This window comes from Ambystoma mexicanum, chromosome 6p (genome assembly GCF_040938575.1).
Source record: "Ambystoma mexicanum isolate Mex_15411 chromosome 6p, UKY_AmexF1_1, whole genome shotgun sequence".
Classification (NCBI taxonomy): domain Eukaryota; kingdom Metazoa; phylum Chordata; class Amphibia; order Caudata; family Ambystomatidae; genus Ambystoma; species Ambystoma mexicanum.
In genome coordinates, this window is record NC_090935.1 from 741,936,645 (window position 1) to 741,964,323 (window position 27,679).

The window sequence follows — 27,679 nt, forward strand, 5'->3', positions numbered from 1 at the left end:
CAGTCACTCCTTCCCAGAGGGGAGCCTTCCCCTGTGAGGCTTGGGAGGTGAGCCTGCTACACAATGATTCCCATAGGGGTGGCAGCATGCAGGACATCTCAGGGAGAGACTCCCTTCTGGGAGACAAGGACTCCCGTTCCACAGAGGAACTCCTTAGAGCCCTCTCTTTTGGAACAACAGGAACATCAGAACTTCGGAGACATCCATCAAATCAATCCACTATTTGTTATTGTGACATAAGACCCAAGATTCAAACTGAGGAACAATATAGTAAAACTACCGTGGACAAGAAGAATGCTGAGCAAGTAATATCGATAACTCAATAGTTGGGAACTACTGTGACAAAGAAGAATGAACAAATAATGAAGAGTGCTCAACTAAAAGGAAAACAGACTATAATCCTCCGGTGTGGAAAACTCACCAACCTATCATAAAAAGGGATGATGGACTAATGTCTGTGAGATGTGAAAAACAGAAGTTTCAAATAAGCCGAGTCAGGAGTGCTGAGAAAGACCAGGAGATCCTCCATCGGGAGGAAGCCACAATGTGCTGTGGGCAAGAAGCACTGAGAAAGCCAAAGGCAGAAGAGAGAGGGGGAGGAAAATCCCAGGAGAGAGAACCGGTCGAGGTTGGTGGCGTGACACAGGAGAAATGGACTGTTCAGTCTGGCAACAACGCTGAGACCGCTGGAGCACTGGTGTTATGGAGCCGCAGCGAAGAAACAGTAGAAGTCGGAGAACCAAAGCTGTCCTGACTACAAAGGAAGTACCTATCCTGCAAGCAGGCCCATTGATGCAAACCGGTAGGAAGCAAGATAACAGGGATGACAGGAGACCCGGGAGGGAACACAGGGATAAAGAGCATCATCAGCTTACACGTCCGAGTGAGTGGCCTGAAAGTAAGAAGAGTAAGAAACACTCCTGGACCTAGCCTATTAATTGCAGAAAGTGTCACGAAACTAAGAAAAGGGAGAGACACTCTAGGACTCGGCCTACTCATCCCAGTGAGTGGCCCAAAACTAAGACGAGTAAGAAAGACTCTAGGACTCGGCCTACTCATCCCAGTGAGTGGCCCAAAACTTAGAAGAGTAGGAAACACTCTAGGACTCATTTAAGTGAGTGGCACTGAACTTAGAAGAGTAGGAAACACTCTGGGATTCAGCCTACTCGTCCCAGTAAGTGACCTGAAACTAAGAAGGGTGAGAAACACATGGGACCCAGCCTATTCTACCCAGTGAGAGGTCAGAAAATAGGACGAGTGAAACAGACTCAGGGACGCAGCCTACTCATTTCCAGTGTTTTATTAAAAAGAATAGTAAGAAATATTCAGGAATTCAATCTACTCGTCTCAGTTAATGGTCAGAAGTTAAGAATGAGAACCAGTACAAAACCTCTTTTACTCATCTCCGTAGTATGAGAACTGGACAAGAGAATATGAATAAATATTAGGTCTGCCATAATTATCTCCAGGAAAGACAGTGAATCAGAGGAGGAGGATCATGATATCAAATGTCTTATTCATAAGGAGTTCAAGAACTAAACAAATGCAGAGAACAAGAACACATGAAGACCGATTCAGTATCCCTAGTAATCTCAGAAAAGGAAGAACATTCAGAGACACTTAAGAAAGACATTTACATGCATTTCCACAGCCCATAATGCTGAGGAGAAGAAGCCTACCAATAGAATGAAAAGGTAAGCCAAAGACTTGGAAAAAACCACGTTTAGAAGAACTAAATAAGTTAATCCAAGAGGTAGCCAAAAAGTCTATCAAATTTGTCTACTAAGACTGAGGAAGTCCATCCAGGAGAAGGGAGTCTTCGCCTGGTCTTTTATCATGTTTGTCTTAGTGGTAGGGACAGGGCAACTTAGCTTTTGATGAAGGACAGACTGTACTTTGGCTTCACAACAGACAAGCACCTCAGCTGGTTTGGTTAGGCAGGGAAATCCATAGATTAGGCATAGTGAGGCCATTTACACTTATTATGTTAATAAAAGAGTTTTAGGAAGGCCAAAAACTGGTCTGTCTCCTTCTTCTGACCAACCACAGACAGTATGGAGGGTACATACAGAATATCCAGAGACCGATTTCACAGTTTCTGGGACAAGGATCAGATCAGGGTTCAACAGCGGCACATCTGACAAATCAGCACAGGGGGTCATAAGCATCTCTACAAAAAACTGACAGTGGTTCTTCATCCTGCATGGTTGGCAGCAAAGAGTCAGGATTCAGGACTGAACATTGGTTCAAGGTTAGGTTAGCAGCAGAAATTAACAACTTTTCATATCAAGTGAGACAGGAATTACACACACACTGCGGCATCCCTTTAAGTAGTAAAGACAATACAGCATGGGGAACTGCAATCATGAAAGGATGACCTTGTACCAGCAAGTCAGTCTTTTGTATCAACAAAGCAGCACTGTCGAGGCTTGCAGACAAGCTAGGAGTTCTATGTCTACTGGATTTAAGGCTACACTGTGGTAGGATATGGGCCGGTGCGTGTCACTGTGTAACAGGGTCAACGCACCTTGAGCAAACCCGTTGCGCTTGTCGCAGTATAGCACGAAGGGCTTATTAAAATCCAGCAAACCTAAAGCCGGAGCCGCTGCAAGTGCTTGCTTAATGGCGACAAATGCATTTTTAGCTTCCTGAGGCCATGGCAGGTGATTGGGGGTCGAATTGTGCATGAGGTGTTGAAGGGGCTTAACTATGGTTACATATCCCGGGACCCATTTTCTACAGTAACCCTCTCATATGCTATCTGGTCTGGGGCTTGGGGACTTTCAGGATCACTGTAATCCAATCTTGGAATAAATGTCTTTCCCCAGCTTAAATCTCATGTCCCAGGTATCGCACTCCGGGCAGACACAACTGTAACCTGTCTTTAGACGCCTTGTGACCCTTTTCTTCAAGCGCTGTCAACAGGAGGGGAGAGTTTTCCTCACATGCTTTCAGCTAGGGGGAGGCTAGGAGCAGATCATCTACGCACTGCACCTGTGTTGAACTTCCTGGGAACTCAACTGAGTCAAGATCCCTCTCTACAATTTTGGAGAATAGGGTTGGGCTCTCTACTTATTCCATTGGAAGATGAGTAAATGCACAATGCGTGGATTTATGGGTAAATGTGAACAGGTTTTGACTGTCACGATGTAAAGGTGTGGAGAAAAATGCTAAACAGAGATCTACAACAGTGAAATATTTGGCTGTGTATGGAATGCGTGACAAAATGGTAGCCGGGGTAGGTACAACAGGAAAAGCTGGTAGGACAGCTGCATTAACTGCATGCAGGTGCTGGATGAAATGATAAACTTCTTTACCTGGCTTCTTTGTGGGCAAAATGCGAGTTCTGCAGGGACTACGAGTTGGTACAATAAAACCTTGTTGAAGAATGGATTCTATTACAGAGCGAATGCCTTCTTCAGCCTGTCTGGAAACAGGATAGTGAGGTACACGTGGCAGGGGCATATCAAGATTTAGTGTAATTTTGGCTGGTTCAGCATTGACCGTATCCAGCATCATTTGCATGGGTTGACCAAAACTTGGTTAGAAATCGGTCCAACAGTCCCTGTCATGACCAGCGAGTGCCAGCCCAGTCTCCAGGATTCAAATGGGTAATTTCCTGTAATACTATCAGTAATACTATCAGCTGCTCGTGCTCTCTCTGAGTGGGGATGTCAGGGTAAACACCATCAGGGGAACAGTAGATAGAGAAACTTAGCTTGCACAATTGATCTAATCCAAACAAATTCACAGGAGAACAAGGACTCAGCAAGAAATTGGACCTATCGTGACCATAAGAAGGGTAGACACAGGATGGGATATCGACGTGCCCCCCTATACCTACAGCATTAACAATTTCATCAGAACGCATCATTTTTGGAAACTCAGAGACTTTTAGTGTGGAGTGTTATGCTTCTGTGTCAACCAAACATTACATCTTTTGACCAGCAATAACACAATCAACATACAGTGCAGTAGAATGAATATGTATGAGTGGTGAAAGAAGTTCAGAGACTTTGTGGCAATCCGTCTGGAGTGGTGACGGTGGAGTATGAGACCTAGTCATTCCACTTCCATCATACTGTTGCCGATTTGGACACTTGTCTTTCCAGTATCCAAACTCTTTACAGTAATTACTGTACGTGTTGAGAAATACCTCTCAGCGGTTTGCCCTGGTTCATGTGATAGGGTTGCTCCTCTGCCTATTCCCCATCCTTGCCCTCGTGATCCTGGCATGGAGTGGAACCCTCCCCTTCCCTGTGAAGGTTGTAAACTCTGTATCTACAACACCATAAGCTTGGCTTCCGTAGATTTTTTCTGTCTTTCGACCTTTTCATGGAAGTGCTGTGCAGCCAATACAACCTCTACCAAACCCTTTCCTTCCCAATTTATTAGTACTGCCTTAATTCCCTCTGATACTTAAGGTTGCAAACCTATAACAAACTGAACCACCACAGATTGGCGCACTATAATGGCTGCGTCAATGATCACAGAGTATTGTTCAATACATTGTTGCAAATGTTCTAAATATTCCACAGGATTTTCACCGTTGGGTTGCTTGCACCCACTCATTGTAGACCAATCAGTCTTTTGGGGACAGATTTCAAGAATAGTTTTCACCAGTCAATCAGTAAATGTTTTTAGGTCCGTGGCAGTTGCAGATTCTTCAGCTGGCCAGTTGGTGCACACTTTCAGCAGGGTAAACGTGTCTGTGGGCAGCACTGCTTGCAATAACTGATTTAAATCAACACACATTGGGTGATAACAGTCTATTATAACCTGAAGCTCTTCTCGGAACTTCCAAGGATCTTTTTTTGTATCTTTGGAGATCTCACAAAAATATTTAACAAATCAGTAGCACTCGAGTGGGCATGTACAACAACTATGGTATCACCCCCTGCAGGGAGCTGTCTCAGCTAGAATGTACCAGTACTGGTATTGGCTGTCAAATTCGGCAACCCTTCAAAAGTGGTTGAGGAAGGTGAAACAAGTTTGGAGATCTGGGCTTGTATTTCTGGGGTGAACGGGCTGAGCATAGAGTTAATTGGTGTGGACTGATGTTAAGTTGGTGGTTGGGTAGAGTCTAGGCTAGCCGGTTGATGGTCGGGTACAGCATCTAAAATGGCAGGGTTGTAAGTGTCCAGAATGTCTTCAGGAGGTTTATTTGGCAGGACACCGCTTCGATTACGGATATAAGCATTTGTACATGGCTTTGTGAGCCGGTACCTGCAGTTTGGAGTACTAGGTTTTCAGGTATTTACCTTCTCCTGGAAATTTTTGTGCGTGTCTTTCAGTGCCTGAGTCTTGGTCTAAGTCTATCTAAGACTAAGTCTATCTGTTAGTAGCTTCAGTATACTATTATAGATAGCTGTCCCATTACCATTGGTGTACACTTGCACCTTTCTTTTATAATGCCTTATGTAGGTTCATTATCCTATCTTCTTCGTGGAAGTGTATAAGTGACTCACTCTGTGTATATTTGTGTCATTTAGCCAGGTGCTTACATGCTTTGGGGGAGTAGTGAGTTAACATGAAGTGTGCTGGACCTCCGTTAGGAGGAAGTGGCATTTTAGACCCACCTGAACCCAATCTTACAGGGGTAAGACAAGGTATGCCTTATTTAGGATCTAGGTCCATTCCTAACTCCGTCTGTAACAGAACACAATCTTGTCCTATAGCTGGCGGAGTTGGTACGGGTCTCCACAGGCTCAGATATCACCACCTGACTTCTGTTCCCCCATGCAGAAATTACCGTGACAACCACAGATTGAGATGACTGCTGGTTCACAGCCTATATCGCCAGTTACGCTACCTCAATGCAGAGCGTTATTTCAGCTCGTTTAAGAGACTTGGGCAGGAGAGACTCAAAGACAAGATACATAATCGGTAGAAACAAAGCCTGTTACAATTCCCGTATGAGGATATAGGAGAGTGTGAAATATAAAGCAGGGTCACAACTGCATATTTACGGTTTCAAGTATCAAGGTACAGGTTTAGACAGGACAACCACATGACTCTTACCGAAAATATATTCTGTATACTCAGACAGAACACAGCCATCCTAGTCCCTGATCCACACTATATTACACAAACTGGCACAGCAGTCTAATGTCCTCTTAAATCAGTAGTCAGCAGGAATGCACTGCTTTTTACTTTTTATTCTAAGCTGCAGTGGTCAACCGCCTTTACTTTGTATTATTCAGATAAACAGTTCTGTTGGAAGGGTACCTTCCCTCCTAAATCCTTAGATATTAACATGTTTTCAGATTTCAGAATTATTGCACCAGAGCCAAATATTTACCCCAACCTGTTTCAAAGAATACCATACAAGACATGACAATATACACTATGCAATTACCTGTGTCCCCCAACCCACGGTTTTCAGACGGCTCCTCTTCCGCATATGCTCTGTCTACCTTCCCGGAATCTCTGGGTGCTCTGGCCAATTCTCCCCTCTGCCACATTCCTCTCACCTTGGCCCACGGGGATCACCAGGATGTGCGCCTGGCGACCCTTGGGCTTGGCCACAGGAATCTGATATCACAGGCACCAAATTTGTCGTGGAAAAATGACCACTGACTATTCCGGTGAATTGGTGAACAATTTATTAGTAGAAAACAAACAACAGGACAACAGACCAACGACAGTACAAGACTTCAGTGCACGTGAGAAACCCCCCTGCCTCCAACCACTGTTCTCTTATACCCAAAAGAACACATACATTTCACTGGAAGGGGAGGTCCAGACAGGATAGGAAATCTTACTGAAACAATGTTAAATGCAAGGTACACAACTCGAGTATACAAGTCTTTGTTCCCAGCTGTGTTCTCATATGTGTGTGACAGTGTTATCAGGAAGGACAGCAAGTGATACATTTAGTGGAGCTGAATATACTCCTCAGAAGTTCACACACAGTCTGAGGCAGTCAAGCACAGTTATACTATGATGACTTCCATCATCTAAAGGCACTCTTCCTAAGAAAGCAGAGCCTAAAACACGCTTACATATGCCAAAAGGGAAACACATCAGAAGCGAGAGATGTGAACGGCTTGCATAGATACACATTAGGCGACAAGCCTTCATTGCAAAGACATGCGCAGTAAAGCCTAAAGCCTCACTTCGACCAAGAAACAGTCTTTAAACATGACAGTTTGCAGTACCTACCCATTATTATAAGGCAGCAGTGTGCTAGGGGAGTGCATCCAATTTTCACTTCCAGACTTTTCCCCTACACTACGGAATGCAGAAATAATGCACATGTTTTAGAGATTTGAAGATGGAACAACCCCATAAACATAATCAAAGGCTGCCTTTCTACCTAACTCTAAGCCCACCCACTTTATCCAGAACCCCTGTTGCCTTTTTGCCCTCCCTGGCAAAGCTCTTTAAAGCTCACTCCTTAATTATTCTCCAAATCAGGTTGACAACGTTTAGGGATTGTTCCCTCAACCCTCCATATGGAGACACCGCCTGCCTGTTAATTCACACATGGCTCGGGCCACACTTTGTGAGAGTCTTTGACTGAATAAGCATGATGTTTGGAGATAGGTGTCATTGTTACTGACAATTTAAAGCCCACATGGTCGTATGCATCATATTAAATATCAATATAAATCAGCATTGCGGCTACAACACACCAGTCTAGATTTACCATCTCAACTGAAATTTCATTGGCAAATGACATCTTTGGTCTGGAACACTTACAAGGGGGAACAGTGCTACTAGTACCCCCAACTCCAGAAGCCCTAATTCAAATGAAGGAAGTGCATTCATTTTGAAAGGTGGAATGCACAGTACTGACACAAGAATGTGTTGCAATAATTGTGTTCTCTAACTTCAATGCCAAAAAGAGAAGTAGCCAAAGACTATGCAATAGCAATTGCCTACAATTGATATGCAATAACCTCTGTCGAAGAGCAACACCTCAGTGATCAAAGACTTGGATAATATGCTAGGTCAGTAGAAGGAGGTGTATTTATCCCTAACAAAATGGTTTGTCCTACCTAACACAACACTAATTAGGGTGCTTGTCATCAATAGCGCAGTCCAAATCAACAGTCCATCCTCTGTCCAAACAGTACCCTACGCTGACCCTACCACTATTCAAAACATCAAAAGAAAAGAGTCCAGGAGAATGGCTACCTTCTCTAGCCTCAATATGCTATCTTCAAATAGATCATGGTGATTACATGAACCGAACCAGTTCATTTAGTTCCTTTAGGGACTCTTCAACCTCCAAGGCATCCCCTTTTGTTCCTTAGATACAATTCTTAGGCTTTTCAAGTTGGGGTCATGAGCCCCATTACTTTGGGACTCTTGCAGTGTCTCTTTACTACTTTCCCCACTTGGTTCAAATATCAGCCACTTACTGGGCTGACTGACTTGAGCTTCAAAATGTACTTTGCAGTCTTTATGATGTTCACTCTCACTGGGACAAGTGTACTGAGTTTTTCTATATTCTCCACTTTCTTTAAGGTATTCCCAACCACTGGGACGAGTATGAGTCCATTGATACTCTTCACTTTCTTTAAGGTATTCACAAGCACTGGGAAGAGTCTCTTGGTAGTCTTTACTTTCTTTGAGGTAGTCACCACCACTGGGACGAGTATGATGAGTCCCTTGGTACTGTTTAGTTTCTTTGAGGTAGTCACCACCACTGGGAAAAATATGATAAGTCGGTCTTCTTCATGCCTTGCACCCTTCTCGGGTCTCTCGCCACTCCTGTTACCTTCGTACAGCCGGGTGAGCATCACTGGTTTTTCCTGTGGGGTAAGGCTTCCTCAGGTTTCCCAAAGGGTTCTTGCATTTCTTCTTTCTTCCTGCTTCGAAGCGCGGCTCCACAAAGCCTATTCTCTCACTGTCTCTGCATTTTTTGAGGACTGGATGGTCCACCTCTTCTAGGTCACGGCGTTGCCTGTACTTCTTTTGTGCATCCACGGATTGGGTTTCTGCTTTCTCTGTGCCTCCTTCCATTCTAAGTTGCCAAATCCTCTATACTGAGGACCTCCCGGGCTCTCTATGTTTCTCTGTATCAACAGCTTTGAAACTCCATATATGTGAAGTCCTTCATCTCTCTTCTTAGAGCGTTCTTTATTACTCACTCGATCTTCTTCATCCCAGCATGGTTGGCTTGCAACCATTGAGTAATCGTAATGTCTTGCAGGCTCTTCTTATTCCAAGTATGTTTCTCTTCATGTTGGTTGTATTCTGTGATGTTGCAATAACAAACAATGGCCTGGGTGGGATGGTTCTCAGGAAGTCCTGATGATATGATGGACTTTTAATTGAGGGGCTTAGAGAGTTCTTTGATGGACAGGAGCCCTTGTCCCCCAAAGAGGGGAGTCTCTCCCTGTGAGGTCCTGCTTGCCGCCACCCATAGGGGTAATGTTGCATAGTGGGCTCACCTCCGTAGCCTCACAGGGAAGGGCTCTCCTCTAGGGAGAAGGGACGATATCCTGTGAATTGTCACAATAACCTCTACCTAGACAGCTGTTTCACTGTATGTTTCCTTTTTAACTTAACTTAACTTGTCGGGTACTGTCACAATCTTAGATTTATGTATACTGATCCTTGAAGTTGTCAAAAGCTCCGGTTTCGGTCCATTTAACCCCCCCCGCAACCTCCCTCCACTTCCCCTCAACCTAATATATATACCCTTACCCACCCCATATATATATTTAATTAAATGTCACCAAAAAAAGGTAAAACAAATTTGATCAAATGTTTTAGGTCAATTGTTTTTAGGTCAATTATGCTAATACCAAAGGCCCGAGCCCCTCAAATGCATTTGCAACTCGGGCTTTTAGCACCTCATCTTTGTCACGTAAGAATTCTGGGCTGTCCGACGCTCCATAGCAGGGGCATCTTGGGCTACAACCTGGAGGAGCCTACCAGATCGCAAAGATGCAAGTGTAAGCACTCAGGTGATTAAAAGGGGAGTTGTTGAGGCCATATTTTTCTTATATTCATTCTTAACTGCGGTCTGACAACAACTGCACAAACCCTCTGCAAGAAAGGATTTACTACTAATTAATCTAATGCAAAAACCACACCACAAATTATTAACTTAATTCTTAACCCATCTAACGTGCTTATTGGGTCAAAGGGCTGCACGTTTTATATGATTTTGGGAATTGTTTGAACTTGGAAACCTGCAAGAAAACACTTAGGGCCTGATAATGAGTTTGTCATGAATCACAGAGTGCGCCCCTTTTGGGCTTCTTGGTCGCTGTCACAGCAGGCTTGCACTCATTAATACTCCCAACATGGCCGTCCAGCGTAATCCCTTCTCGCTCCATGCGCTGGACGTAGCCTTTTCTACCAATAGACCATGCCTTCCGCGGCTCCGCGCGTCTCAATGCTATTGCGAAGTAGCGACCAGACGTGTGCTCCGTAGCTCGCGGTTCTTCTCCTTTTTCCAATCCCGCTATCCCTTCCTAGTCCTCCCCTTCTACTTACCTCCTGGATTCCTGGCTAGCGTGCTTCCACTGCCTCCTGGATTCCTGGGTTCGGCGTCCCAGAAACTGAACGCATTCTGGATTCAGAAGAGAATTGGGCAGCCTTATTCAAGACCCGGTCCATCCGCAAGAAGGCATCGACCAAGGACACCAGTAAAGAACGGACTCAGGTGAGAAGGGGGGAACTCCTTGACAGACTTTGGCAGAGTGGTAAAACATCCAATATTCTCGAATATTTTGTAATACCAGATGTTTTACCACTCTGCCAAATTCACAGTTTCAACATTGAGACTCTTTCAGTCAGCCTGCTTTTATGTGGGGGTATTCACATGTGGTCAGTGCCGCAGGCAGTGATAGAAAATCCCCATATAGTCCTATGGGATCCCAATATGGGGAAACACGCTCAGGTCTGCATGACTCTCAATCCTTGCGTTACTGCATGTGGTAAAAGCATTACCATTTATCATGAATGCTGCAAAACTCACAATTACACCCCTGTAGAAACTTTGACCAAAAGTGTGACTATCTATCAACAGATCCTTTTGGCCTTTGAAAGCTAGCCTGAATTCTTACTTCACATATGCTAGATGTTCCCAACAATGGCTGCTAGTTCTTTATGCAGATTTTTTACAGGCTTCCTGCGGGGTTAGGCTTTTGGGTAAAATATACTACACTGCTTGAGACGAGTTAAAGAAGGAGGAGTGCACTTGCGTAGTCAACGTCTGCTTAAATCATTTATATTTTTCTTGCATTATACTGTGCTTTTCTTACCAAACTGTGGAGAGAGGTGCATGGCATAACCCAAATGCTTGAAGATTAATTGTACTTATATTTTATTCATTTTTATGGTATGTCGCTTGAGAGATATGCTTTCTTTGGCAGGATTTTTGTGTTTTATTATCTGACTATGATGAAATGTGTAAAAAGTTATTCATTTAACTGTATGATACAATAAAATACAAAATAAAAAAAATACCTTATTTACTCAAATTGGAGTCCTATATATTATTTAATTGTGATGTAAAGTATTATTTATATTATTAATTTGGATCAAAATTATATTTTTATTCTTTTACTAGATAAGAAACTATTGAACATCGCTAATTTCCATTCGCTTTTTGTTCTACAAAAAACAGAATAGTTTCATAAATGGTGATCAAAATAGGCATATTGTTTAGGCCAAAGGTCTCCATTTAATATAAATGAGGAATGATATCATAGGAATATGAGGGTTAAATTATGATGGAGGACCAACTGTGAAACAAGAAAAGGGAAAAAGAGTGAGTGAGGGAGGCGTTTAAGACTAACAGAGTGCCCGGGTCAATGCAAAGATATAGGGCCTCATTACACGGATGGCGGTATTAGCACATGGACCAAGGTCTAAGGACTATTAGCACCTTGCTCCATGCCGGTAAAATACCGGCACCGCCTTGGTGGAAGGGGGAATTACCACCCCAATCCAAGGTTGGCGGGGCGGTAATTCCCCCTTCCACCACTGCCCTTCCCCATTCCCATTTTTGCCCCATAGGGCTCTATGGGAATGGGGAAGGTGCTAATTATGGCACTGCAATTTTGCGGTGCCGTAATTAGCACCAAGGTCCCTTAGCGGGTTGGTTTTTAACGCCTGCAAAAAGCAGGCGTTAAAGCACCAACCCGCTAAGGGACCTCGTAGTAAGGCGGTAATGGTTAACGGTCACCGTTACCATTAACGTTGACCGTTAACCATTACCGCCATCCGTGTAATGAGGCCGAAGGCTCTGTGGTTTATTATAGCCAATGCAGTACCCTCTGTAAAGACATGGTCTTAGACATTTATTGTGCAGAATTACAAAACTCATAGACCACCTGATCATCAGTACACTGGGGTCATAGGAGGCCTCTCAGAAGGTACTAGTGATCATGTAAATACATGCTTGCTTGAAGACATGTTATTTCAGTAGAACAGTAATCAGTCACTTCATCGGGATGGGTACAGCCCTCATGTGCACACCTGCACCTACACATGGACATTGGAATGTGGATGCCTCTTGTTGCCACTCTGCATCCTTCGAGGTGTGGGGGAGACACACTGGGTCCCTATCCACCACACCCTACTTGTAACCCTGTGGATCCGTCCCCATTGTACAATGCTCTGTTGCTGCTCATCTAGGTGTCTGCTGTATAAGTCCCATTCATACACACAGAGCTGATTTGTCAGCGGGCTTTGCTCTGACTTTCTCCCATAGTGAGGATCTACTCTGCAATGTCACTTCTCGTTCATAGTTTTCTAGCGTCAACATGTCTTAGGGTGAATTTGTGATCTGTACAAATACAATCTGTCATTGGATGTCACCACTCTGCTTGATGCTAAAATCCTTTTGGTTCCCAGTCATCTTTCTGAGGTGCTCCAAAGCCAACCCTACTTTTGCCTCCCCTATTTCCTTTCCTCGCAACCTCCTCACTCCATCACCCAAGTATTGCACCCCGGCAGTTCTTTGTCAGCAGACATAAACTACATCTCTTCATCAACGCTGCTGCAGACAAGATCATCCTTCTAATTAACAAGAAAATCCAGCTGCACCTTACAAACCACTCTGCCAAAATTCTAATCTCCCCCCTGGTACTCTGGCAAACTTGACTACTGCTCCTGCCTACTCCTGCCTTTCTACTCTTTCGCCCCCTCAAAAAATACTCACATTTTTCACATGAATCCAGTACAACCTACTTTGATGTTCTCCCAACTTGAAGTAGCATTACCACTCTGGATTTCTCTCAATGGAGAACAGCCCTTCTTCATGCTTCTTCTTTTTGTCTTTAAATACACCCGTGGAAGCACCCAACTACCTTTCTCATTCCCTGCTACTGTATTCTCCTACCTGGACTTTCTATTTGAAAATCCTCAACACCTTGTCTTTTCCATGCCCCCCTCCCCATGCCATACCATGCTTCCTCTCTTTTACTCCGCTGGAATGCTGACCACCTGCCTTCATAGCAGTTCATATGGTGTAAGTATTCAAGCCAAGGCCTCAGCTCCACCCACTAGCCAGAGAAGTGGCTTTGTCCACCCCCTTTGTGTTAATATGTCCACATATTACCACAGACCGGAGGCCAAAATGTACACTTGCATGTCCTCTGTCACTAGATTTCCACTTTGTATGTCTCTGGCCCTCCTTTTAACTATGTAAAGGCACCTGAGAAGGCATTGCCTCCACTGTCTGTTTTTGTTCTTTATCCGCCAGATCTGGCCGAAGAGCCAACCTAGTGAACCAAATAAATTGCATTACTTGTTTTCAGTTTGCTTTATTTGAATGCATTATTTCGCTGTATTTTTTCAGTTTTGAAATCAATGAAACACAGGGATCGCTGACATTGGTTGTATACAGAAACAGGGGAACATACGGCAACGTGTCCGTGTTTTTGTACACACAAAACCTCGGAGCTCATCTGGGCACTGACTTCAACGTCACCTCTAAGGTAGGTTTGCTTTGAAATTATAGTTTCTGCATATATAAGGCATTTCACTCTTCTTTCCTCCTTTTTGAAAATGTTAATCAGAGTTCTAGGATCTGTTTCTTACAAATATATATTAAAAAAACTCATCTCGGTGTTCCTTGGGGTTCATGGGACGTGAACTTGTCTTTTCTCTGACAACCTCTGATCTTAAGAAGTTAGTCCTAGGAAAAGGGTGAAGAGTTCTATGACAAACTTGCTCACGTTGCCCAAGCTCCAATTCCATCAAAATGGTCTGCATCGGAGTCTCAGTAGCGGGTTAGCCTGGCCGACTCATGGCCTGCTGGCACAATGACCTTGTGTTCCTCTGTTAGGGAGAATTCTCTGTTAAGGCTAATTTCCAAAACCTAGTGAGTCCCCCAGCAGCTTTGCTGGATTTTTGGGGTTTATTCTTCTCTCCTGCTAAGAGTGAGACTCTTTTTCTCACACTCTTAGGCATGATTTGAGAATGTCCTTTGACTGTCTACTGTCTCCCAGGGCATGTAAAGTCACCATTGGCTTTGCTAGTCTTAAATTGTGAACAGAACCAGTACAAACCATCATATTGTGGAAGTACTGGTAGGGGTAATTTGATTGCCCCTGGGTCTGTTTTCCAAGGCGGCACTGTCCAGTCCCCCCTTGTCCAGTTTCTGGCTGGTGGCAGTGGATACCACGCGAAATACTCCACCAGAATATTTCTTATGGGATTTTCCCATTGATTTTAAACGCACCACTTTTTGGTGCAATGTTAAAGATACCGCCGGGTTATTTATTTAATATTTATTCCCCGGTTGGGTCTTTTTACCAGGACTGGTTTTAAAATGGCGTTTAATGTTCGCCTCTGAAACTCTAACCCAAGTCGAGCCCTTTGTTCCACTTTTTGGCGGGCTTCTGCACAGAAGCCCTCCAAATGGTGCCACTCTGTCTGGGGTCTACAGGATGTGTGGGAGGGGGATTAGGCACGCTGGACTGAGTTGCCTTGGCAACTCAAGTCGCTCTCTTGTGTGATTGGCCCAGTGGTGAGCCGCCCGGCTCACCACTTAGCATGTTTGAGTGACAGCTAGGCTGTTGAATGGGGGTTTTTCTGCAAAAAAGCAGGGCTTTGGGGACTGCAACTTCAGAAGTCACCACAGGACCTAAAGAATCCAAAGAGGGAGAAGCTGAGCCATCTACAACGACGACACCACCGGTGGAGCCCTGCTGTACGAACTCACCACTTCCCCGACGACGGAGATCTTCTTCCAGGAGAGTCTTCTTCCCTTTGAGCTGGTGGGACCAACCAGTTCGCCTTTTTCGCCTTTCTGGACGTCTCATGGTCGAATCGCCCATGCCAAACACCCCGGCGTCCAGATAGCCACGCTTCACCACTACAGCGAATAAAAGGGTCGTACCTTTTAATCTGGAACTCTGCGACTGGTTTCTTCCCTGGCAGTGCAACGACCTCCAGCTTTCTTCCTCGTAGAGATCATCTCTTCCTCTGGTCGAAGCCACAACTTGCACCCGCTGCCAGGAACAACTACCACCGCTGGAGCTTTCTCACCATTTCAGGTACTGTGTCCCGCCTGGTCTCCCTTGCAACAGATTGTCCAAGGTGTCCCGTAAATCCTTGACTTTCTAACTGAGTTGACCTCAGACCTGCTAACTTTGCCTTTCTGAACTGATCCAACCTCTTTTTGACTTTTCTGCAAAGACTTTGAGTGCATTTCCACTGTGTGATCTTGGGCACATTCCGCCTTACTCTCTCCAAGAGTGGGCCTGGCCTATGATTTTTTGGCTCTACAGTAGACCCTGCCTTTCTTGACTTGCTGTGGTTTCTTAAAAGTGTTGGTACAGTATTATTTTCCTACTTTCTTTCCTTTTCTCTCCCTTTTTAAACAAATTATTGGAGTGCCATCTACGGTTACCCGCTCACCTCTGTTTTGTTAAATAAGTGGTGTCTTAACCTAGACTTGTCGAATAAGTAACTAGGGAGGTGTATATACTTATAGTGACTGCGTTTGAACTTGCTTGATATATTAGTGCCAGTGTATTTTCATAAGTGTGCTTTTAAATAAATAATTATATACTTTTATATCCAAGCTCTGGTCTGTGTTTGCTTGTTCTACTGTATTTTTAGCCCTATTCTGTATACTCTATATACTGCCTAACTCTTCTTGAGAGAAGTCTGACTACTCAACCACAGCTACCAGGTAAATCTGGGTGGTGCAGACTGCTACCAATAGGGTTTACGGCTTACTCCTGTAGTCTTAAACCTGTTGCAGTGGTCCCTAAGGGAACTGAACAGGTTTCTGCCTAACACCCTCCTGGCTACAATATATGTTACACTAGCCGTTTGCACAGTGCATGCTTTTCAATAGGTGGAGCTCCTTTACACAGGGTTAGGGTGCCATTTTGTCCTTGATGCAGCAAAATATGTGGCTTTCTTGCAGGCCATCTGACACATCACAAATATTCTTTCATCTTTGTAGTGATCCTAGTCTTGCACAGTGCTGCGGGAAAGTATGGCCTTTGGTAGACGGCAGTATAGGGTGAAGCGTGCTACTCACCAAATGAGCTTTTAAGTTGGCACTCATAGCAAAAAGACTCGACAGTACACAACCCTATGAACTAATAATACATCTTATAGATGCAACTGAACTAGTTTGTCGTGACCAGTGCACACCTTAACTGCATGTTTCAAACAAACATTCGATTTACTGTAGGGCTGTTTTTTTTATGTGTATTGATCTGACATTAAATCCTCAAAAAGCTTAGCGGCGTTGTGTGAAGAATCCAATAATGTTTGTTTGAAACATGAATATTTGACAGTATGAAGAACATTTTGGTGCAAGACAATTAGATTGCTTAACAATTGGGAGTTAAGGTGCGCACGGATCACTGGTAACTAGTTCAGTTTTGTTTTGCTCGGCCATGGGCTAAGGTCTAGCGAGTATCCATGCATGTGCCCTGGAGGGAATTGATATCTAAAGTTAACTGTGTTATTCTAGAGAGATAGAATAGGTAGCTAGCTCGACTCGATAGCAGACCATTGAAGCTTATAAATGTATGCTCCAGCCCTCCGTGCACCGGTCCCACACCTGATGCATAAATATGCCCTGTCCCACAGCTGAGCTCTCTGTGTTATTCTCAGTCATAAAGTATAGGAACATCCGGTCCGTTTGCTATGTTTCAAGAGTCGGGAGGTGTAAGCATACCTACTGTTCTAACATCACTGCAGTTATTTAAGGTGGACCTCAGGGATTCCTTGTAATTGATGTGCTAAGCGCATAAGAGTTTCCGTGCTAAAGGGCATTCTGTTAATCACACAAAACAGGGCAAACTACGGTTTCTGTTGGTTTTTCTATGCACAATCTGCGTCGGCATTACACAGACGGTTACCACAGATATGGTTTGGCACTTTACCAAAATGCCAGGTACAGTGGAAAGTACATCACATGCACACTGGCAGCACATGATTTGACATCATATGACCCATGATGCAGACATTGAAAAATGTAGCGATGAAACTGACTGTTGGACCCAGCGGAGATCATAGGGAGAAGCATCAATGAAGTAAAGAAAAACGACGATATGAGTCAGACTGATGCAGTAACAACAGGCTATGGGACCAGGCAAAAGGCTATCATAGTTTCTGGACATACATTAGCTAGGGTACTGTCTCCTAATGCCAGGGGGGAACAGCTAGTAGAGCCATATGCCTGCTCATGCTCAGATGGCCATGTACTGAAATCAATGGCAGCAAACCTCAAATGTTAAGTATTTATTTATTTTGTTTTTTATTTATTTCCATTTTTAAAGCGCTCACACAGCCCAGGGGCATCGAAGCGCTGTTACAGGAATATGTCTTAGTTGCGTATTTATAGCATACCCAGATGTTTCTATGCGCGGACCGGGGGATCGAACCTGTGTTGCTTTGTGTCGTCTTGTTTCCAAGGCGAGCACGCTGCTATTGAGCTATCCTCCCAGGACAATGCTACACACAGCCCAACATATCCAAGTCCGGAAATCCTTTGCCATTTCATATACCAAGCACTACCATTATGTGCCATTTATAGCCAAATATGCCAATGTAGTCATCATATGCAGAATACAGCTTCACATGTCAATGCTCTGCCATCATATGCCATTTCAAGGCTTGTATGTCATGGTAGCACCCTCTTATGTGTGGTATCGCAACACATGGCAATTATAATGATCATAAGCAGGGCACAGCCTCACATGACCGACTGCCATCATATGTGCAGAGTCTTATATCAAAGTATTCCTCATTTATTTATTTCAAACATTTATATATCACACACAAAACACAACAAGGTGTATCAAAGCCCTGTACAAAAACAAAATGAAATACACAAAAGTACACAATAGCAGTTCCATAAGTATAGAGAAGAGCTAGAACAATCAAAACCTAGAACAACCAGCACATGTCCAACAAGTGCCACCAAAACCGGACATTCAAATTATTTTTGAAGCAAAAGTTGCTGGACCCTGGGCCCGGGGTTTGGATGAACCCAGGGCCTCCCATAGAGAAACGGCACAACAGCAGAAAGCACATTTAGCTGCAGACCATTTTCGGCAATGTTGTGTTTACATGCCCAATAATGTCAGGCCGCCAAATGATTGAATACCACCAGCAATTTTAAATTAATTGGCTAAGTTGGAGGGCCTGAAAGAAGGCTCTATCGACCAGGCAGACCAACTACATTTAAGAAAGCAAAGGAAAGCCAGTGTAGCCAGAGCAAGCGCATCAGAACTGGCCTCATGGGATCGGATCACCCATGCGGTGCTACCGTTAGCTTGGAGCAAGCCTGAAGGAATTCCCTCAGAGGATCAAAAATGGATTTTGGGAGCTAGGCAAGAAAAACATTGCGAGGATCAACCCTAAGGATCTGCAATCTGAAATCAGAAGGGGGGCGGGGGGTTCAATATTTATTATAACATAAAGAAAACAAGTTGATAATGTGCTGCTTTAACTAAGGATTGATAGGAGAATTAAAAGACACATGAAAATCAAGATCAAGACTAAAGCCAAGGGATTTGTCAGTGGGGGAAAGCATAGGAACAACACCATTCACTGTCAATTCCTGGAGGCAGTGGTCAACAGCAACGGGATCATGTGTGGTAGAAGAGAAAACATTCTGTATTTTGGTTTCTCAGGTGGTTCTTAGCCATCCAGAACTAGATCCTCTGTAGACAGAGCTTGAGGCATATTCTGTCCTCTACTGAGGACACCCACTGGTACAACTAGATATCGTCTGCATACTTCTGCAAATCGACACCTGTCCATACACTAGATCCAGCAGAGGTTCCATGTACACAAATAAAATGGGGTTCCAGAACCAGGTACTGATGCCAGTTATAGCCTTACATGCTGGTATAGCTATATTATGCTTAATGCAGCCTAAAGTTCTATAGGTCTGCTAGCATATGCCAAGCACGCCCTCATATACTGAGGTACTCCCATCTTACTGCTTGGTTTGGGTAACCACAACCAGAAACTTGCAGTGGTGCTATGAGATGTCCTTGAGGTTAGGCCATGCATGAAACCTACTGTTGTATTTCCAAAGTGCCCATTCTCCAGGTTTGTTGGTGCTGGTGACCTGGCAAAGATGAACTTGAATCATTGAGAAAAGATAGGTTTTCAAAGAGCATCTGAACAGTAGTTAGTCGCTTATGGAGCAGAGCTGGAGACAGAGGGCATTCCACTCCACTCCTGCTTTAACAGACAATGGGCCTCATTACGAGTTTGGGGGTAGCCATGCCCTTAATAAGGGCATGTCTACCCCCAAACTCGGGTCCGGCTCCAGGTCCTGCAAAAGGGGACTTCCTAGGCCATTCCGACCTTGGAGGGCCCGGTAATTCCCTTTCGCGGTATGCGGAGCCGGTATGTCCCCATCCCATTTGAGCCCCCATAGGGCTCAATGGGAATGGGGAGGATGGTAGCAGCGGTAATGTTCATAATAATACTTCTGCTACTATCCTGGTGTGCTAGTGGCTGCTGCTCTGCACGCCTGGTCTGACCAGGCGTCCAGGGCGGCACCCGCAAGCAAACTCGTAATGTGGCGGCATGGCAACAGCGGCGCCGGTAGCACTACCAGCGCCGTTGTTGCCTTACCGCAACATTTGTAATGAGAGAGAAGAAACCTGAGTATGGGAAACCACCTGAAATTAATAACAAAGAAAAGTAGAAAGATAGGGAAGTCAAATATTACTGGTGAGAAAATTCCACCATTGTCAGATGCCCTGCACATATCATATAAGACAGAAACATTGACCAATTAAGTGCCTCTACCTGGCCAAAACCCGTCTTGAAGAGGATAAAGAATCATGTGTATTTCCCAGTGATAGGCAGCTGTGATCTGACAATTGATTTGTGAATCGTTGCTGCTGCTGGGAGATCAGTAGTAGAGAGATAGAGCAGTAGTTACCAAAAGGTAGGGGATCTTTGGATGGCTTTTTAAGGAGGTGAGTGACAATATCTGCTTGAAGGAAAAGGGTCTAGACTAATAGACAAAGATTAACTTAGAATTTCCAACAAAGTCATGGAAATAGGGCAAACACATTTCTTTTAGATTTTATTAGCGCATTCCTCCAGTGGTGAGAGTGATTATGGACAGTCCGGTTGGGATACAAGTATGGTTTGAGTAATAGGAGTAATTTCCAAGAAGGGAGTGGTCATTTTACGTTTGAGGGAATCTGTGTCAGCATCAAGTAGGGGTGCTATAGGCCTGATGATGCCGCAGTGGGTAGATAAACTTTCTGGGGAGAAAGAGTGAGAGTGCAATGCATAATTCCTGTGAAGAAGGGACAGTGGAGGCAAGGGCAGAAGGGTGAGCAATTTCTTGGAGAATATCAGACAGTTCAATCGCTCCTTATTATCTTTGCCAACAAACCAGTGGCCATGGGAGCCATAGCAAAAGGTAGGACGAGATGCAATTTACTGAAGGAAAAGAGGGGATGGTATGACAGACATTGGGGGAAATCTTGAAGAAGATGACTGCATGGTCAAACTGTGGAAGGAGCACAGAAAGAAACATTGATGTCAAAGAGTGGGAACTAGACAGAAGGCTAGGAATGCGGCCAGCCAAGTGAGTGGAGCCGGCATCCACCATAACAGGCAAAGGATGTCAATAATGCCAATGATGGAGACCATGGCTGGAAGATGAAGGCAAACTACCCAGGGTTTAAAGGCAGACACTACAACATTGTTTAAGAAATGGCGGACAGCCAGGTAGAGTGCTTGCACTAAGGAATTTACAAACATGTTATAATAATGAGAAGGGCACTATACTATCAACACAAGAAAAGGAAAAGGAATATCATATCTGAAGGCAAGCAGCCTGAATCTCTCATTGCTGAACATTAGGGAACAGAAGCCGAGTTGCCTGTAAACCATGGGGGCAGGCTAGAGCATTTCACACTCACGTGTGGTGTCCTTGAAGCCAAGGGAAGAAACTGTCTGAAGGAGGGGTTGGTTGTTGGTGTCAGAGGCTCTTGTGAGGTCACGTAGGATCAGGATTTAGCAGAGGTGAGAGTGGTGAGAAGAGGTAAGAAGGCTGGAGTCATGACATGGATGAGGACCAAATTATCAGAGCTTTTGCTGTGGAAGCCTGATTGAATGGGATCACAGAGTGAGATATCACAAACGAAGTTGGCAGTACAGTTAAAGGCCACTCTTACAAGGTTTTTAAGGTTGTGGGGAAAGAGATACACAGGCCTGTAGAAAGAGGGCTTCTAAGGATCAGCAGTGGATTTCTTGACTTTGGTGATCACACTGGCTGGTTTGTAGCAGGCAGAGAATATGCTTTATGTGAGGGAGAGATTAAAGAGGTAGAAGTGGTTAGAGGGGGTGATAGGTGCAAAGTCTGTAAATAGTTTGTGGTGTGAATGGGTGATGGGTGGGTAGGATGGCTTAGCTAAGTAGTGGATGAGTAAAAGATAGTGGGAGACATGGAGGAAAAACAAATGGTGAGGAGAGGCTGTGGGTGATAGGAGATGGAGAGCAAGAAGTAGGGCAGGGAAAGATAAGAGTGTGGGCCCAGTGTAATTTATTTTTGCATTGTTAGAGAAGAAGGAGGATGGAAGGTTGATTGTCAAGAGAGGATAGGGTGTGTTTTTTGTAAGGGGAAAGCATAGCGTGTGGGTCATAGAATGTTTGCAGGGTGTGAGTGGATGGAGCATATGAGGTCAGTATAGTGACAGAATTTGGCAAGGTCAAGGGAGATCCTGCTCACAAGATGAAGGCCTTCATAAACAGTGAGTAGAGCAGAAGGGGATTCCTATGCCAGTGGTGCAAGTGAAAATGCCTGGTGGACTTACATTATTAGATGTCTGGGGAAATCCATGGTTGAGAATAGGAACAGAAGGGGATGAAGGAGCGAGCAGGATAGTGGCAGACAAAGGAGGAAGCAAGAGTGTTGTTAAACTTGGTATAGGCAAATTCAATAGAGAATGTAAGCAGGGGAGAGGGGACTTGAAGGAAAGATTTGACATGGACAAGGTATGGGGCCACAGATTCAAATTTATACTTCCTTTTAATGATGCGTACAGCAGGGGGTTAGGTGTGAGGGTGGCGTGCATAAGTGAGTGGCCAACGGGGAGGAGAGAGAGGGAGAGAGAGAGAGAGAGAGAGAGAGAGAGAGAAAGAGAGAGCGAGAGAGAGAGAGAGAGAGAGAGAGAGAGAAAGAGAGCAAAGTATTTCAGGGTGGAGAATATGAAGGTGAGAACAAGGGTGCTCCCAAAGATGTGGTTCACAAGTTAATGTAGGTTGATCAGGTAGTGAGGGTGGATTCAAAAAGTATTTTAACAGTTTTGGTGTGTTGGAGAGGTTGAAGTCACCCATTATTACCATAGGGATGTCCGCTGTGATCCCTTCAAGTAGTAGGTTAAGGTCAGAGAAGAACAAAATAAGGGCACCAGTTGGGTGGTAGATGTGGGCGATAGTCATCATAGTGGGGTGAGAAGTTGTATGGAGATGTGCTCATTAGAGAAAGGGGCAAAGTCTGATGGGTAAAGAGGGGCTCAGGTGTATGCTTGCTTGCTTGTGGCATGCAGAGAGTGGTCGATAATTCAGTAGTGGATGTTGCAGAGATCATCTTCAACCTTCTCCCGAGCATTACCTCCAAACCTTTCACTCTTACTCTTTTTAAGTGGCTCGGGGGACAAACGGGCCTTGCAAGACACTCCACCATGACTCCAACATAAAGGAGGAGGTGAGAAATGGGAATACCACTAATCCTGAGAGAAGGCCCTAAAATAGGCATCCCATCCCTTTGATGTGCCTGTAAAACCATTTGCATCAGAAGACACGTGGAGGATTCTGTGGAGGCCTGTCCCACCAAGGAGTCACTCTTGTTGGCTTTCTCTTCACCTTTATTTCTGAAACGGGTGTTGGATTCTCGACCTTTTCACAGTCACCAGCAAAGTATCAGATAGGCTGTTTGGTGACTATTGTTAGAACAATGTGTGATTGTATCCAATGTCTCACACTTAACTTCTTTGTAGGCTCCAGTTTCTTCAGGATGGGGAAATAAGGATAAAAGGACAGGACGTACAATAAGCAATGATGGTTCCTAAATGCCATGTTTAGTTCCTGTCCTGAGCACAGTGACTGGGTCTTCTCAAATGGAAGCCACAATGGTAGCACCAGATTACAAAGATGACTCCAGAAGTCATAGGGCCAACCTCTGGTGAAATGGCATTGTTACCTGATGTGCTTGCCTATTGGTGATTAAGGGCTGGTTAGCAAGTCCTCTAACTCGTATGCAATGCCACCATAGTTTGTGGGTGTACATTGGGTTAAATAAATTGCCCATTTCATTTTAGTTCACCAGTGGAATCTTGAGCTAAATTTCAAATAAGTTGAATTTCTTGGCCATACAAGATTGGCATATTAAAATAAAAAGCTCTGAGGCGTCTGGTATTCTTCGCATGCAATGCTTTAAAACTCTGCCATCCCTGGGACCAATCTGAACAAGTCAAGTGAGCAGATATTTCTTAAGTTGTCAGAATTTCATCGAACCCAAAATACATTCTGGAGCATATTTTACAAACCTCGTGCTGCAGTTAAATATTGCAGGTGCAAGGGAAATCCCATGGCACAGGTGCATGCAGCCCAGAACATTCTATGGAGGTCTGCAGAAGAGTCACATGTTCAGTTGAGCGGCGGGGGACCCGATACGCTGTTGCAAAGTTTCACTTTGCCTCACTGTGTTGGCTGGGTCTGTGGAGGCAACCTCATTAGCTTTCAATTGGCCTGAGGGACCCGAAGAGGTCGGGGGACTCTGTCACTGTATGGAACCAGACAATACCTGTTTGGATGTCCCAAATATTTCATTGTCTGTATGTTTCTTATTGCCCTGATTCAATGTGTGTCCCACCTTCGGTCTATGTTGCTAACCGTGTGCCCCTATGCAGACTCCCTCGGTGCAGAATCACCTGCAACTGGATGGGAGGGAGACATTATGCTTGCCCCCAGCCTGTGTGCAGCATTTCCCTTTCCATATGTCTCTTGAGGGGTCTTTCTTTTTGCTATAGATAAATATGAGAATTGCATACAATGGAGAAGGCACACTTTGCGATTTTCTGTACTTTTCTGCTGCATGCCATATCCCATCTGAAGCACAGATCACTTTCTCCTGCTGCCCATGTTACAGGAGGGTATGGGTATATTATCTGGTGTGCCTTGCTCTGCTCTGGTTAACCCAGTCTGGCAGACTGCCCACTAGCAGAGACTCACAGGGCCTCATTACACTGTAGGCAGAGGACCAAGGTTCTATTAGCACCTTGGTCCATGCCGGTAAAATACCGGCAACGCCTTGGTGGAAAGGGGAATTACCGCCCTATTCCAAGGTTGCAGGGCGGTAATTCCTCCTTCCCCCATTGCCCTTCCCCATTCCCATTTTTGCCCCATAGGGCCCTATGGGAATGGGGAAGGCGCTAATTACGGTGCCGCAAATTGCGGTACCGTACTTAGCACCCTGGTCCCTTTGCGGGTTGGTTTTTAACGCCTGCTAAACAGCAGGCGTTAAAGTACCTACCCGCATAGCGACCTCGTAGTAAGGCGGTAAGGGTTAACGGTCACTGGTACCATTACCGGTGACCGTTAACCTTTACCGCCTTCCGTGTAATGAGGGCCACAGTGTCCCTGTTGCGACCTGTCCTTCCTGCTTCGCAGGTCCTGCTGCCATAGTCACTGTTACCAGGAAGGCAGGGAGGGCTGGAAGACATCTGGGATGCCTTAGGTGTGCTCACTACCTCCAACATCCCTCCTCCATTCCTTTCTTATTCTGCAATCTAAAGCAGTGAAGTCAGGGAGATGGGAAGGGTTTGGAGAGTGGACTAAAGAAAATTCTATCGTCCCGAACTATGCTTTCCCTGGCTTCATTCCTAGCTCCTTCTGTAATGACAGCAGGGCCTGGGAGTTGATGGCACCAGCACAGCAATTCTCCAGTTCTGTTTTTCATATCCCACTATACGCTGTTCTAAGGTATGTTCTCAGAGGTACTCTAAGCACTGAATGGAGATCAATGAAATTCTTAGAGAAGGAGGAACCGATCTGCTCTTCGTAATGGAAGCATGGTTATCGTATGACTACAAAGTAATACCCCCTGAATACTTCCCCAACAACTTTAAACTCAAACAAGCCAACCGGACTGGCAAAAGAGGAGGCGGTATCGCTGTGGCCCTTAACGAACACCTCGAAACCTCACCTTCACATGACACAGACATCTCATACTGTGAAGAACTTCTGATCTGTATCGCACTCAATGTATTTCTGTGTATTTACAGATGACCTTCATACAACCCAGCCTTCACAGCAAACCTATCAGACGTGATTGCTAATCTGTGGGCAGAACACAAACACCTAACAATTGTCAGAGATTTCAACATTTGGCTTGAGGAACAAACAGACACAGCATCCAGAATTCTGAGCTCCTACACGGCCCGTTTCAACCTTACAGAATTAGTAAAAGGAGTGCCACATACTGCAGGCAACAGCTTTGATGCAACCTTCTGCGAAAAAGGTGTGGTAACCATCCCTGCCCCATTCAGACAATCCAATGGTACCTTTTGCTGTAAACAGGCCTATGAACAAACTCTGGACACCCAAAGGCCATACAATTGCGATTAGGAGAAGCTGGAAGTCACTAAACCTCGAGGAACTGGAAAATCGAATGCAAGAGTTTAAGCCAAACCCCTCATGAATCAGATCTGTTACTACCATAATAATACTTAGAGAAAATACTGATCTGGATACCCTAGGAACTGGACATCCTCACACCACTAAAACACTTCACCCTCCCGGGAAAAAAAGACAGCAGCAAGTTGGATCCCAAAATCCTTAAAGCAAAGAAACATTATTACTATGAACGTGTCAGAAAGGCAACTCACCCTACCAAATCATTAATGAGGTGATAAATCCTGCATTTAGCAGTACAGTGCTGACCCCATCTGAAAAACTGCAAGTTTTTCACCAAAACTTCAGTAATAAAGTATGAAATATACAGCAGGGCAATAACAGCAGCAGTAAGGTACAGAAGACAGAATTAAATTCCTAGATACAACAACCACCTCCCCAGACGTGGGTTCCGACCCAAGATACTCCTCACTGATGATGCCCAACAAGGCTGAAACATGTCTGCGGATGCTTGTGGTCTCGTGCAGAAGGGATGTGACCAAGCAGTTCAGGCTATACTGCCCCTTGGTGGGACCAAGCCTGATTTGCATATGGTCTTTACCCTTCTGCAATGGCTATGCAGGCTGAATAACGATAGTGTGGAGGGTTGCCTAGACCGTGCCTGTGGTTATGATTTATTCAAAACCTTCCAGTTATCAACTTTTGGTTTTAAAACAACCACCTACAACATCTCCAATGAACAGATTTAAAACAATACCTGAACCAAACTTCAAATGAATTGTGAATACATTGTGAAACTGAGAAACAAAGCCAGCTCTCTGATAGGCTCCTACCCTCCCCCAGCCCCTCAGGTATCTACAAATATATTCTCACCATTGAAGAATCCAGTTGAAAGAGGTACCAACAGCTTTTAAGACTGCCTACATCCAACCACTTCTGAAAATCACAACTGGAGACCTAGATGTCCCCTCCAATTACCAACCTTTTGCAAACATGCCATACTCAGCCAATATTCCAGAAAGCTTTGTATACAGAAAAATCAAATTTTGGATCCTGTAGAATATCATCACCTATTAGATCAATCACAAGTTGCTTTTAGACCTATGAGAGGCATGGAATCAGTACTAGTATCCATCTGGGTTAACCTCAAAATATCTGTGGACAAAAACACCACCAATGTTCTCTTATCAACCCCTCAAGATCTGAGCGGCTTTTAACACTTTCAACAGCAGTACATTAATCAGACGATTTGAAGACGCCATAAAACCCCTTTACAATGGATGAGATCCTTCCTAAATGATAGGCTAGAAATGACCAGGCTTTCACTTTTCTGCTTGAACTGCCACACCATAACTTGTGGAGCTGCTCAAGGATGAGGTCTCTCACTGTTCCTCACCAACATCTATATGGCCCCTCTGATGAAGATCATACAAACATAGGCTCACTTGTTAAAATTTTGAGGAGGACCCTCAAGTCATACCCAAAATGACCATGAAGAAATCTCCAACCCAGTGTTCAGCAAATGCATCACACAATTGATTGGATGACAGCTAACAACCTGAAACTTAACACATACAAAACCGAAAGAATGGTAGCTTTCCTTCACTTCATCCCT

General features: G+C 44.5%; 1 protein-coding gene across 2 annotated transcripts in view; it reads left to right on the top strand.

Moving 5' to 3' along the window:
- The window catches only part of ADGRV1 (adhesion G protein-coupled receptor V1), a 2,479,945-nt gene that overhangs the window by 873,183 nt on the left and 1,579,083 nt on the right, over positions 1–27,679 (top strand). For both annotated transcript variants that reach the window (XM_069627623.1, XM_069627624.1), the window contains one exon: positions 13,772–13,910. In XM_069627623.1, the coding sequence (XP_069483724.1) occupies positions 13,772–13,910 (139 nt within the window). The remainder of the gene's footprint in view (positions 1–13,771; positions 13,911–27,679) is intronic.